The following is a 12,705-nucleotide window of genomic DNA, read 5'->3' on the forward strand; positions in this document are numbered from 1 at the left end:
GGACTGATAATGATATGTAAAGTAATTTTAATGATGTTCCCAACTTTGAACATAGGGATTCCCGTTACATCACAGGCCGGGGCGGGGACGACGACAACAACATTTGCGTCACGCTTTTAAGTCACGCGGAATGCGATTTGGACTCATCACGAGGTTTCATGCTCCCGACGGCAGACCTGCCCATAAAGAACAGGCAAAGAGAATTCCCTCACCCAGCCAATGTGCCTATATCTGCTCTACCTAAATGCTATGAATTTCTAGCCTATGCCATTGCTAGTTCAAATTATACCCATTGACCACTTTTTCTCTGGCTTAATTTAAGATTAATCTATGAAATAAATGGGTAGCTTCCTCTAATCTGTGGCAGGCATTAGAAAATTTGAAGTGCTAGGCAGCTTATTCTAATTCCTTTAATTTCTTTCCCCTATTCTACTCACAGGGTATATTCTGTAGTCCCATTCTTACCTGCATGTCACCATCTCTTCATTCTACCCAGGCAAAAAAAAATACATCTTTCATCTATTTTAATTTGTGAATTTTCTGCTCATCACAACAATGGATGTTGGTGCTGCCAATGTAACACTTCCCCATTGTGCCACCCGGGTGTGAAACAGTAGGAAAACAGATACAGCACATCAGGGAGAGATTAAAGCTCCCTCTATTCCACACTCAATGACCCTCTGAGAGGTGAATTCTCCTCATCTCCGTCTTAAGGAAAAATAAGGGAGACCCCTTATTTTTAAACTGTGTGTCCCGGTTCTCCTACAAGGCGGAACATATTATCAGCATCTACCCTGTCAATTACCCTCAGAAACTTGTATGTTTCAATAAGACCACCTCTTATACTTCTAAATTCCAATGGGTACAGACCCAACCTTTCCTCCTAAGATAACACCTTCATACCAGGAATCAGTCAAGTGAACCTTCTCTGAACTGCTTCTCACGCTGTCATATCTTTTCTCAAATAAGGAGACATTGACTGTGAGATCCGTGTGTTCTCTCTGATTCCAAAGTGTAAATATTTCTTTTGTTTTTACCATTTGAAGTTGATGATAGTTTCATTAATATATAAATGATTAAGCATTTTCTACAATTTGTTATGAAATATTCTACGTGTACTATGCCATAGCTAGTGAACATGCCCAATTTCAATCTTGCGGCCCACTGAGATGAAGGAGGGCCACTCATGTGGCCCACTCACTAGCCTAGGTTGCTCATGGGCAGCAAGGTAGCACAGTGGTTAGCACAGTTGCTTCACAGCTCCAGGGTCCCAGGTTCGATTCCAGGCTTGGGTCACTGTCTGTGCAGAGTCTGCATCGTCTCCCCGTGTCTGCGTGGGTTTCCTCTCGTTTTCTCCCACGGTCCAAAGATGTGCGGGTTAGGTGGTTTGGCCATGATAAATTGCCCTTAGTGTCCAAAAAGATTAGGTGGGGTTACTGGGTTATGGGGATAAGGTGGAGGTGTGGGCTTATGTGGGGTGCTCTTTCCAAGGGCAGGCAAAGACTTGATGGGCCGAATAGCCTCCTTCTGCACTATAAATTCTACGATTGTACGACTACCCGAGGATGATGTCCATCAGGTACTGGTGGCTTTTTAGTCTTCAGTTTGAATAGTTTTCTCAATACCCTTCCCCTGGTGATAGTAATTAATTTAAGTCCCCCCCCTCACTGCCACGTCCTGATTGACAAGTATATCTGAAACATTATTTGCGACTTCCACAGTGAGGACAGAGGGCGCGTGTTAGCAAACACATTAAGCAAAAGACATTTGTTTCTCAAGGAGGCATTATTCTCTTAATACGTACAGAATCCCCTTTTTCTCCAGGATCTCCCAGTGCACCGTCTGATGCTCTTGCACCCTGTCAAAGTATCAAAGCCAAAGGTTAGTAAGTTCAAAGAACATGAACAAATCTTGATCCTGACATCAGACACTTGTCAACTTTCTTTTGGAGACAAGCATTCTTGACATTGAGACACATGATTTTTCCTTTCATTGAAATATCAAAACATTACACATGATCAAATAAGATGTGCATACTCCAGAAATATTTTAACCAACATTCCAAGATTTCATGCTTCCACCTGTAGCAAATTGAGAAATAGAGCTTCAATATTTTAAGAGGATTTGGTGTAATTATACTCTGAGATTACCAACTGCTGGGCTTCATCACCCTTAACCCTCAAAACAATTTCTGACGTATTCTTTCTCCATTCCTTGGGTTTCCACATGCTAAGGGCCACGGTTGAACTGAGAGGACAGGTGGTCAACTTACTGCTGGCCCTGACTGTGACACCTTGGCCCAGTATTTATGCTTGATGCACAGATAACCCAGGACTCAACTCCTTCATTTTACCCCGTGCTTGTCAAGAACTGCCAGCATTTTTCCTCAGCATCTATCCTGGATAACAAAGTCGAAGATCAGGAACAGCAGGCACAACTTTGCATCTATCTTATCCATGGTACAATGGACATTTTCCAACAGGAACAGGCCAACTTGTCATTTGGTTATGTTTGCAAAGGCAATGGTTTCCTTGACTCCAGATTATTTGCCCATTATTTGAGCTTGATAATAGTTAATTGTTAAATTAAATAACTGTTGAGTGGCCATGTATTAGAAAAAAATACAGGGCGGGATTCTTCCAGCCCTGGGCCAGGCCAGAGAATCCCCGCGAACGGGCCACGTCACCCCAACGCCGGAATAGCGCTGGCGCGGTGCCAGTCACGGGCCGCTCTACACGGCCGGCCTGCCGATTCTCCGGCCCGGATGGGCCGAGCGGCCATAAGAAAAGAGTCGAGTCTCGCCGGCGTCGATCTAACCTGCTCTGGGCTGACGGGACCTCGTGTAAGGGTTGGGTGGTGGCCTTTTGGGGCGAGGGGGGTCCGACCCCGGGGGGGGGGCCTCCGATATGGCCTGGCCCGCAATCGGGGCCGACCGATCGGCGGGCTGGCCTCTGTGGCTGGCGGCCTCCTTTCCTGCGTGCCGGCCCCTGTAGTTCTGCGGCATGTTGCATCGGGGCCGGCACGTTGAAGGAGGCCACTGCGCATGCGCGCGTTGGCGCTGGCGCAGCAACGCATGCTTGGATCCGCGACGCACAGTTCGCGCCGGGATCTGCAGCTGGCGTGGACACTCTGCCGTGGGATTTGAGAATCCCGCCCACATTGTCCGATGATGTTTAAATCATTCGCTTAGATGGCTGTGCTCCACATTTAAGGAGTATAAAGCTATGCCCTGGACTGAGGATGGTGATCAATTTTAAATTATATTTCTCATGGCACGATAGATTAATTCCTTCCCTTAGGCGGGCATTCAGGATTGGGAATGATTTGTTTCCACTCTAGTTCATTGGGTTCTGAGAAAGCTGATGAGTCCAATGCCCGGTTCGCAGACTCTGTCACAAGTGGGGCAGGTGGAGTAGATGAATTGCTTGGAGGTTTATACGCTCTCTCAATGCCTCAACTATGCCTCTGCACATTGCCAATAAAGGCTGGGATTTTCCACCCCTGTTCGTTGTGGGTGCGAAAGCCGGTGGGGACAGAGAATCCAGCGGGAGCCCCAAAATGGCATTCAGGGGGCAGGAGTTCCCGTTCTCATTGTCCTGCGCATCCCCCCCCCCCACCCCCTCCTCCGCCACCAATGACATGGTGGGATTCCCCATTAACATACATTTCAATATTAGTGGTTATCCTGCTGTATTGCCCACCCTTAGTAACTACATCCGGATTTCCCCCTGCTGATGTAACGCCATGTCAGAAGGGTTTACAACAGGTTTTGACCAACAGGAACCTGACAAAGAGATCTGTCAGAAGCAGACGGTCAAGTGCCGCCACTAGCAGGGAGAGGGTCATGTACCCGGGCACATTTGGAAAACCCGGTCTGGATTTCGAAATTCAAACCGTTAAGGGAAAGCATACTAATGAGAGAAGGGGTTAAACTCACCACCTTGCCCCACCAGTAGCAGAGATACCGATGAGGCTGAGAATCCAGCGTTGTGAAGAATATGGGATTGGCGTGGCCGTCGCCCCATCTCCAATGCTTTGGCCCAGCCAGGTCGGGTCACCCTCGTTCGGGGAGGAAGTGGGGAACCTGAAAATCCAGCACTGGGATCTGAATTGCATCGTGTGGGTGGTGGCTCAATTGAGATGCGGGGGGGCGGTGGCCAGCCGCGGGACCACATTATCGGGCTCCCCGCTCAAAATGGCTGCCTGAAAGCAGATTCCATAGGGAATTCCGTGCAATCCTTGCCATGCATAAATTTGCACGGTGAAGGATTCAGAATTGCTTCCTGATGTGTACTCAATTATGTGCAGCTCCAGCTCCAGCTGGGGAACAGTCTCGCGAACAGAGAATTTTGCCCAAGATTTTACAGTGTGTTTTTGGGAGTGATGTTTAGAAACTCTCACTTGACAATCATCTGGGAGGATTCTGAGGTGACATCCACAAACATTCAGTTGGGGTTCAGAGTGGAGAGTTTATTTGCTCACAGTCATACTGTGTGCTTAAAAGGGACTTTGTGTTAATGAGACCATTATAGTTAAGATGTACTTGGTGATACATGTTAACCCTAACCCTGTGTGCAATTGTTAAGCTAGGGGGCGCGGGGGCGCGCAGAGTAAAGGATTATTGTATTATTGCTCAATGTTTGATGATTTTTTAAAATTTTAGAGTATCCAATTAATTTTTTCCAATTAAGGGGCCATTTAGCGTGGCCAATCCACCTACCACACACATCTTTTGGGTTGTGGGGGCGAAACCCACGCAAATACGGGGAGAATGTGCAAACTCCACATGGATAGGGACCCAGAGCCGGGATCGCACCTGTGACCTCGGCGCCGTGAGGCAAAATTTTTTGATGTTTAATAAACATATCTTGTTTCTTGTTTAAACTAATTAGCGGCCTTGTGACTCTGTTCCTCTACATTTTATCAAAAATAGTACAAGTTACGCTGCCTTGAGCCAGGGTTCCATTCTGGCATCTTCCCGTCCAGTTATAACATCAACTGGGATCATAACAGTGCCCATCACTGAAGGCATTCAGTAATCACATTCCATTATACAAAATTCATTAAATGCTGAATCGTTATAGTAATTAATATTCAATCTTACTGGATCACCCAGTGGGCCTATGATACCTGGCATTCCAGTCACTCCCTGAAACAGATATGGTCATTTGGTTAGGCATAGTTATAAGAAGCTTATGTTAAGAATTCAAATGAACAATGCTCCAGTATCTGTTCATTAATAAAGCAGATGCTGTATAATTGACAATGCTCTCATATAGGATTAAATCTTCAAGTACAGGTAATGTTATGCAAGAGGAAAATCCATTTAAAAGCAACTTATACCTGGCTCCAAGTCACCACTATTACTTTGAAAGCAATTTATTCCCAATCAAACCAAGCTGCTCCATTATCATTTTCCTTCTAATGATCTATCCTAACTTTACCCTCATTTATCCCGTACTCCATTGCATTTATTGCCCATCAATTGTTAACAATCACGCAATAAAAGCCTATTTGTGCTGTTGCTAATTGTGTTTCTCTTAATTTGGCTCTGAAGATGGCGGCTAATATGGTTGCCTTCCTTAATTCTAATTACGTACGTTCTGGAGTCGCTAGGTATCTTTCGATACCGCCACAAGGTTCAAAACAGAATACTAATCAAAGACTCGATACACCAGTTACTAAGTTCAAACTCAATGCTCATTTATTTACACACTCAGTCAAATATACTCATGCATAAACTCTACAAACTAAACTATCTCTACTGCTAAAGCCTATACTTAGCTTTGGGCGCCCACTCAGTCGGAGGGACAATGGCCGTTGTTCAGTTCTGAGGCTGCTGGGGTCGAATTGGTACGGAATAACAGCTAAGAGCGTCTGTCTCATAGCGTGCATTGACCTTGGACTTACTTGTTCTGATGTTGCTGTTGGGCAGGTCTCTCCTTGGTGAGGGCCGGGGCTGCAAGAGAGCGATTCTCTCTTGGGAGATTCTTCTTATACCCAAAAGGAGCTTTGCGCGCTTTTGGGCAGGCCTTGAACTTGGCCTCAATTAATTCGGCCATTTCCCAATCGTTCTCATCGATTTCCTCCAATAGAGAGGTGGGTGCCCTGATTGCTGGGCATGTCCTAGGTGGCCGTTGGCCTGCTTTGTTCTGGTCTCCTCTGGCGCCGGGGTGTCTGTCTTGGTATTGTTTACTTAAATTTTATCTTTTTTGTTCCCAGGGATGGCTCATTAGTATGGAAATGGTTTGCAGTATCGGTCTTGTCTGGGAGCTATGGCTCCAATCAACAGACAAACCTTGCACCTGCTGCTTTCTTAGTATTGTCCATTTTCCCTGCAATCTTTGCAAGGTGTCCATTTTGTAATCGGGAAGTGGCCATCCCAGATGGCTACACGCCCTCCTTGTGATTCTCAACGCGAAGCGTGAAGGATCACATTACTGCGTCTTCTTCATTCTCTGACCAAGCAGGACACCCGTAAGCAGTTCATGGGCTCTACACTGCCCTATCCTATGAAACGCAATTCTTTACCTAAAATCATTTTACTTACATACATCAGTATAAAACTCTACGGAGCGCTATGACATTCAGGCTGCATTACAAAATAAAAAAACTGGAACCTTTAACTATCCTCAATAAACTATCCTCACTCAAACAAGCAAAAATAACCTACAACACTTTAAATGTACAAATAGCAGCAGCACAAGTTTCTCTGGCCTGGCAGTCAGACACAGAGGTTTACATTTCTTTATTGAACAAAACACACATAAAGAGAAGCGGATGAACTTTAATTCATGTCAAGGGGTTCGGGGGTTTGTTGAAGTCCGAAAATAGGGGACCTAAACATGTATACCGGGGCGCTAGAGCGGTAGGCTCTCCTTCGCCATTTTCTGATTCTAAGTGTCTGCACGACACTGCAATGTATCGGCAGTACTAAGAGGGCTTCTACTATGTAGGATAGTGAGTACCAGGTGATAAACTTATCACACCAGGTCGGGGTATCGTTAACTGTCTTAGGACTAACTATCTCGGGGTTCTGTGTATGGCATGGGTGGGAATCATTCATGGCCTGTGTGGTAGGGGTCAGAGGGGTAGCGCCCGTGCGCAACTGAAGGGATCCCGCTAAGATCCAGGTGAAAAAGATGGAGGTCATCTTCATCTTTCCGTCTTTCTGTCTTCTTCTTTGTCTTCCTCTGGGTTTCCTGAGGTTCCGGAGTTCTATGGACACAAGCATAATATCTGTTAGTGATATAGTGACTATATCTGACATAGTGCGAGCTGTCTCGCAGCCTGTGCGATCTACCATCCTAGTTTTTGAGGATGTAAATAGCATACGGAAGCAACCTAAGGGTTGCCAAAAACAAACAAAAGAATTTTGAAAATAACAAGCCAAAATGAGGTGAGTATGGGCTGCGGCGGGTAAGAAATGGGTGAAATCCCTGGGTAGGACGGTGATTAGTGCCGTATGTGCTCTACCTGAGCGTAGCTGAGCAGAGAGGGGTCCTCAGGCAGGGCGGGGACCAGTGCCGTTTCTCCACTGCCGGCAAGAACGGGTAAGAATGTGGTCGTCGTGGGGGACTGCCTCTCGTGATCGAATCAGGAGAGTAGCTATGAGTAGTGTCTGTCGACAAACTAGTTCCTCTGAACGGTTGTCTGTCGACAAACTAGTTCCTCTAACAGTCATTGGGCGTCAAAGGGGTGGTGGCGTGGAGCCATGAAAAACTTTCAATTTCACAAACAACAAACATGTACATTAAACGAACAAACATACAACAAGATGGTGCAGGTTCCATCAGAAAGGACACTGTATCTCTATATCGGTTCCTTTTTTTCCCATCATCTGGACACCTCATTGCTCAGTAGCGAACAGGGCCGTTTGGTGGGAGTCAGACTCTATGTCATCATCTTCTCCCGGCTGCCATATTCTTGACTGGAGTAGTTTGGCTAAAGCTGCTTGGGATGAATTGGGGTCCATCTCATCATTCCGGATCAGCCTGAACAAATTGTCGCGGTGCCAGAATCGTGTGTCAAGTTTGGAGCTACTAGGTTTCAATCCGTAATCGTTGGGCGGTGGGTCTGGGTCAGGGGCTTTGATGTATGTGATCTCGAAGGGGTCACTGGAATCATGCTCAGATTCGCTGGGAGTGGGGCCTGGTGCAGGGGTATAATCATAACGTGGTGTGCTGTGGCTGTCATCGTGGCTGTCGCTATCACTGTCGCTGTCGCTGCTGGTTGAAGGAAGGGAGAGGCGGAGTCATGCCTCTGGGGTGGAGTTGAAGATGTGTCTGAGGACGGGCTGGACTGGCTGGGGGAGGGTAGGAATACGTCATCTGTGGGCGGGGCGTGCTCGTCTGCTGCTGCGAGCAGGATGTGGTGCGAATGGTTGTTCTGCGAGCCATAAGCCTTAAGCTGGTTTATGTGAAACCACGCAGACTTGCCATTGGGATAGGTGATTTTGTAGACAGAGGGGCTGACTTTGTCCGAAATGGAGTACGGGCCGGAGAATTTGGGGGAAAGGAATAAACTGGGGTTGTACAGGGAAAGCATCACTTGCTGCCCTACTACAAACTCGGTGGCATGTACCTTTTTGTCGAAACAAGCCTTGCTTTGTTTCTTCCTGGTCCCAAGTCCCACAGCTGCTGCGAGTTGGGCTGCCTTTATGTTCTCTATTAACTGTTGTACAGCATTTTCCTGCGTGAGGGCGGTGACTGCGGGGCTGGCCAAATACAGTCCTAATAAATTGTCCCTTTTATGGGCGTTCGGTCATGAGAGTGTGGGGGGTGTATCCTGTGGACGTGGATACCGTGTTTCTTAGGAACATTAAAGCAAATGGGGGAACTGAATCCCAGGTGCTGTTGTTCTGTTGTAACATTTTCCTGAAAGTGGCTTTTAGAGTTCTATTCATCCTCTCTACAATGCCGCTTGACTGGGGGTGGTAAGCTATGTGAAATTTTTGCATGATTCCGAAAATTGAGAGTACGTTTTTCATTACTTGTCCTGTAAAATGGGAGCCTTGATCAGATTCTATACTGCGTGGGAGGCCCCATCTTGTAAAGATGTGCTGTGTTAGTATTTTAGCTGTTGTCCTGGCCGTATTCATTCGCGATGGAAAAGCTTCCACCCATTGTATGAAGGTGTCGATGACCACCAACACATACTTATAACAATTTCTGCAGGGGGGTAGGGGTCCTATGTAGTCTATATGCAAATTCATCCAGGGGCCATTAACGGGGTGGGTGTGACTAAACTGAGCCTTTCTTGCATATCTGTCCAGATTGTTCTGGGCACAGATCAAGCAAGTTTCGATGTAGTGAGTAACATCGGCTTTTAAATCAGGCCACCAGCAGAGCGGTCTGAGGTGGGCTAGGGTGGGTTCAATGCCTTGGTATCCATGATTGTCATGGAACTAACAAATAATCTGGTTCCTGTCCTGGCTGGGAACTACATAAATACCTTCTTTTAAAATCACGCTGTCGTGTGGTGATTGCGTTTTTAAACTTGTCATACGGGGCTGGGAAGGTTCCATTTAAAACTTCCCTGAGTTTCTCATCTTCCTTCTGTGCCTTTGCTAGATCCTGAATGTTGGTCTGTGAGACCTGTACCACGTGTACTGGGGTGCTCTCGGGGGGGTTCCAAAAGTAACCATGCCAAGAACATGCCTTGCTGGGGCGTCTGCTTTAACGTTACCGGGGGGGGGGAAGAACGGTGGTGACTGCGAACTTTAATTATGCCATTTGTTTTCTATTTTTGGCTGTCTCTAGGATATGTCGGAGTAATGGGGCTGAGGGTAGGGGCTTTCCGTCTGCGGAAACAAATCCTCTAGTTTCCCACAGGGGTAGGAATTCCGTTAAGCTATTACAGACATATAAGCTGTCCGAATATATGTCTGCTGGGGTTGGATACGAGTCAGGGTGGTCTACAATTTAAGCTATAGCTGCCAGTTCTGCTGCCTGCGAGCCTAGGTATCCTGGCAACTTTAGTGAAATCTCTTCAAGGGCGCGTCCCTGCACGTCCTCTACATAAATGCCGCAACTGGTAATTCTCTCTCCGTTCAAAACTGCGGAGGAGCCATCCACATAGATTTTCAGGGGTGCGCACGTGTTTGTGGGCTATGATCTTTGGGGTGTAGTACCTGCTTTCCTGGGAGGTGTTTTAGGTATAAATGGGCCTGTGTTGTGTTTTGTGGTGATGATCTCACACTCATGTGGGGTACCTGTATATTGCAAATTATCAGCTAGGAAGGTGTGGGTCTTGGTTCTTTTACCTGTAATGTCCCGTCCCTGTAAAAGAAGGGTCCAACGGGCTGCGTGGATTTGGCTGACAAAGAACAAAGAACAAAGAAATGTACAGCACAGGAACAGGCCCTTCGGCCCTCCAAGCCCGTGCTGACCATGCTGCCCGACTAAACTACAATCTTCTACACTTCCTGGGTCCATATCCTTCTATTCCCATCCTATTCATATATTTGTCAAGATGCCCATTAAATGTCCCTATCGTCCCTGCTTCCACCACCTCCTCCGGTAGCGAGTTCCAGGCACCCACTACCCTCTGCGTAAAAAACTAGCCTCGTACATCTACTCTAAACCTTGCCCCTCTCACCTTAAACCTATGCCCCCTAGTAATTGACCCCTCTACCCTGGGGAAAAGCCTGGGGACTGTGCCATCTTTAAGTCGGCCGTCAACAGTAGCTGTGTTGGGGTGTGTTCAGTGAGAATGGTGATGGGGTTGAGTCCTGTAATGTATGCGAAGTATTGTACTGCCCAAAAAACTGCGAGCAGGTGACTTTCGCAGGCAGAAAATCCTTGCTCTACAGGGTCTAAAACGCGCGAGGCGTATGCTACGGGACGTAATTGGTCATGGCGTTCCTGGAGGAGCACGGCTGAAAGGGTTCGGTCGGTGCTTGCAACTTAGATTGCGTATGGGGAAAGTGGATCTGGGACCTGTAATGCGGGGGCTGTGCTGAGGGCTCTTTTTAAAGCATCCACGGCATCCGTGTGCTGTGGAAGCCATTCCCAAGGTGCCTTTGTCTTAAGAAGGTCGGATAGGGGCGCTGCTTATGTGGCGAAACCGTCGATATGGTTTCTGCAGTAGCCAACCAGTCCTAAAAATGACCGGAGGGTTGAGACATTGTGGGGAAGGGGCAATTTGATGATCGAGTCAATTCTCTTTTGCTCGATCTCGTGTTTACCATGTGTGATTACTGTACCCAAGTAAATCACTTTTTCCTGCAAAATCTGGGGCTTCGTGGGGTTGACTTTACATCCAATTTCTTTTAGGAATGATAGGAGTTCGGCGAGTAGCGAAATGTGCTCTCCCTTTGTGTCTGTCTGTAGTAGCAAGTCATCTGCATACTGGACCAGACAATCGGGGCGGGAAAATTTTGCTCGTCCATTTGCCAGCTGTCGGTGGAAAATAGAGGGGGAGTTGTGGAAGCCTTGTGGAAGGCACGTCCACGTATATTGTTGTCCCTGGAATGTAAAGGCGAATTTGTACTGGCACGATTTAGCCAATGGAATGGGCCAAAAGCCGAATGTCCAAAACTGAAAAATATTTTGACTGGAGTCCCTGTTTGAGAATGGTCTCAGGACTCATGGATACAGTGGGGGCTGCTACTGGGGTTACTTTGTTCAGTTCCGGGTAATCAATGGTCAGTCGCCATGATCCATCGGGTTTCCTGACGAGCCAATTTGGTGCGTTGTTTGTGGAGGCTACTGATCTGAGTACGCCTAGATCCAGCAAACTCTCTATATTACCTTTGAGATTTCTCCCTCTGCCTCTTGGGGAAAACCATACTGCTTCTGGGCTCTGGGGTCGGGACCTGTAATGTTCACAAAGCCAGCCAATTTGCCACAGTCGTGCTTGTGCTGTGCAAATGCTGCTTTGTGTTCCTGCAGGACTGCCCTAAACTATCTGTCTGCACTAACGGCTTGAGGGTCAAACCAGAAGTCTCCTACTGAGCTAATCCTGTTTTCATACTCTCCAACTGTGAGCGTGGCGGGGGCTCGTGCTGCCTTTGCCATTTTCCAAACACATTTATTAACTGGATCAAAAGAGAGGTTGTGGGAGCTCATAAAATCGATTCCTAGGATGTGCTCAGCTGTCTGGGGTAGATCGACCAAAACTATGGGGTGTTTAGTTGCAATGTTCCCTATTTGTATCGCTACAGGGGCTGTGATGTATCCCTGTTGTAAATGACTTGTAAAGCTGCTGAGTGTGATGTTGTCTGCTGTGGGCCACGTGTCTCGCTGAAACATCGTGGAGGAATTGAGTGTGGTGCGGGACCATCCTGTGTCCCAAAGAAATTCTACGGGGTGTCCCCGAACTTTGCCTGCTACGACCGGTCTACCGGACTTGTCCCAAAGGGGGTCGCAGACCCAAGTTGGGGAGCCTGAACACCGTCAGTTGGTGCCGTTCATGTCTATGTTCTCTGAACGGGCGCTAACACTATGGATCGGCTTTGCCCTATTCCTGTTCAGGGTGCCTGTCTATTGGCTTCTCTGCTGCTTTTGGGGCACGTTGCACTCTTGTGCAAAGTGTCCTAATTGTCCACAGTTGTAACACTCCTGGGGTTTTGGCTGTGGTGGGCTGTTCCTGCCCTCATTTACCCATGCGGGGTTCTCGTGTGCTTTAACTGGATTCATGTCTGCCTGCTCTTCCTCGGGTTTTGCAAATGCGGTTTTGCCTTGGACTGATTGTTCCCAAGCG

The 12,705-nt window shown here is 47.3% G+C and overlaps 1 protein-coding gene across 4 annotated transcripts in view; it reads right to left on the bottom strand.

Annotated features, from left to right (window-relative positions):
* The window catches only part of LOC140399099 (uncharacterized), a 484,003-nt gene that overhangs the window by 135,215 nt on the left and 336,083 nt on the right, over positions 1-12,705 (bottom strand). For all 4 annotated transcript variants that reach the window (XM_072488263.1, XM_072488261.1, XM_072488260.1 and 1 more), the window contains 2 exons: positions 5,105-5,149; positions 1,805-1,858 (listed from right to left, as the gene is read on the bottom strand). In XM_072488263.1, coding sequence (XP_072344364.1) covers positions 1,805-1,858; positions 5,105-5,149 — 99 coding nt within the window. The remainder of the gene's footprint in view (positions 1-1,804; positions 1,859-5,104; positions 5,150-12,705) is intronic.

The sequence above is a fragment of the Scyliorhinus torazame genome, chromosome 22, assembly GCF_047496885.1.
Source record: "Scyliorhinus torazame isolate Kashiwa2021f chromosome 22, sScyTor2.1, whole genome shotgun sequence".
NCBI lineage: Eukaryota > Metazoa > Chordata > Chondrichthyes > Carcharhiniformes > Scyliorhinidae > Scyliorhinus > Scyliorhinus torazame.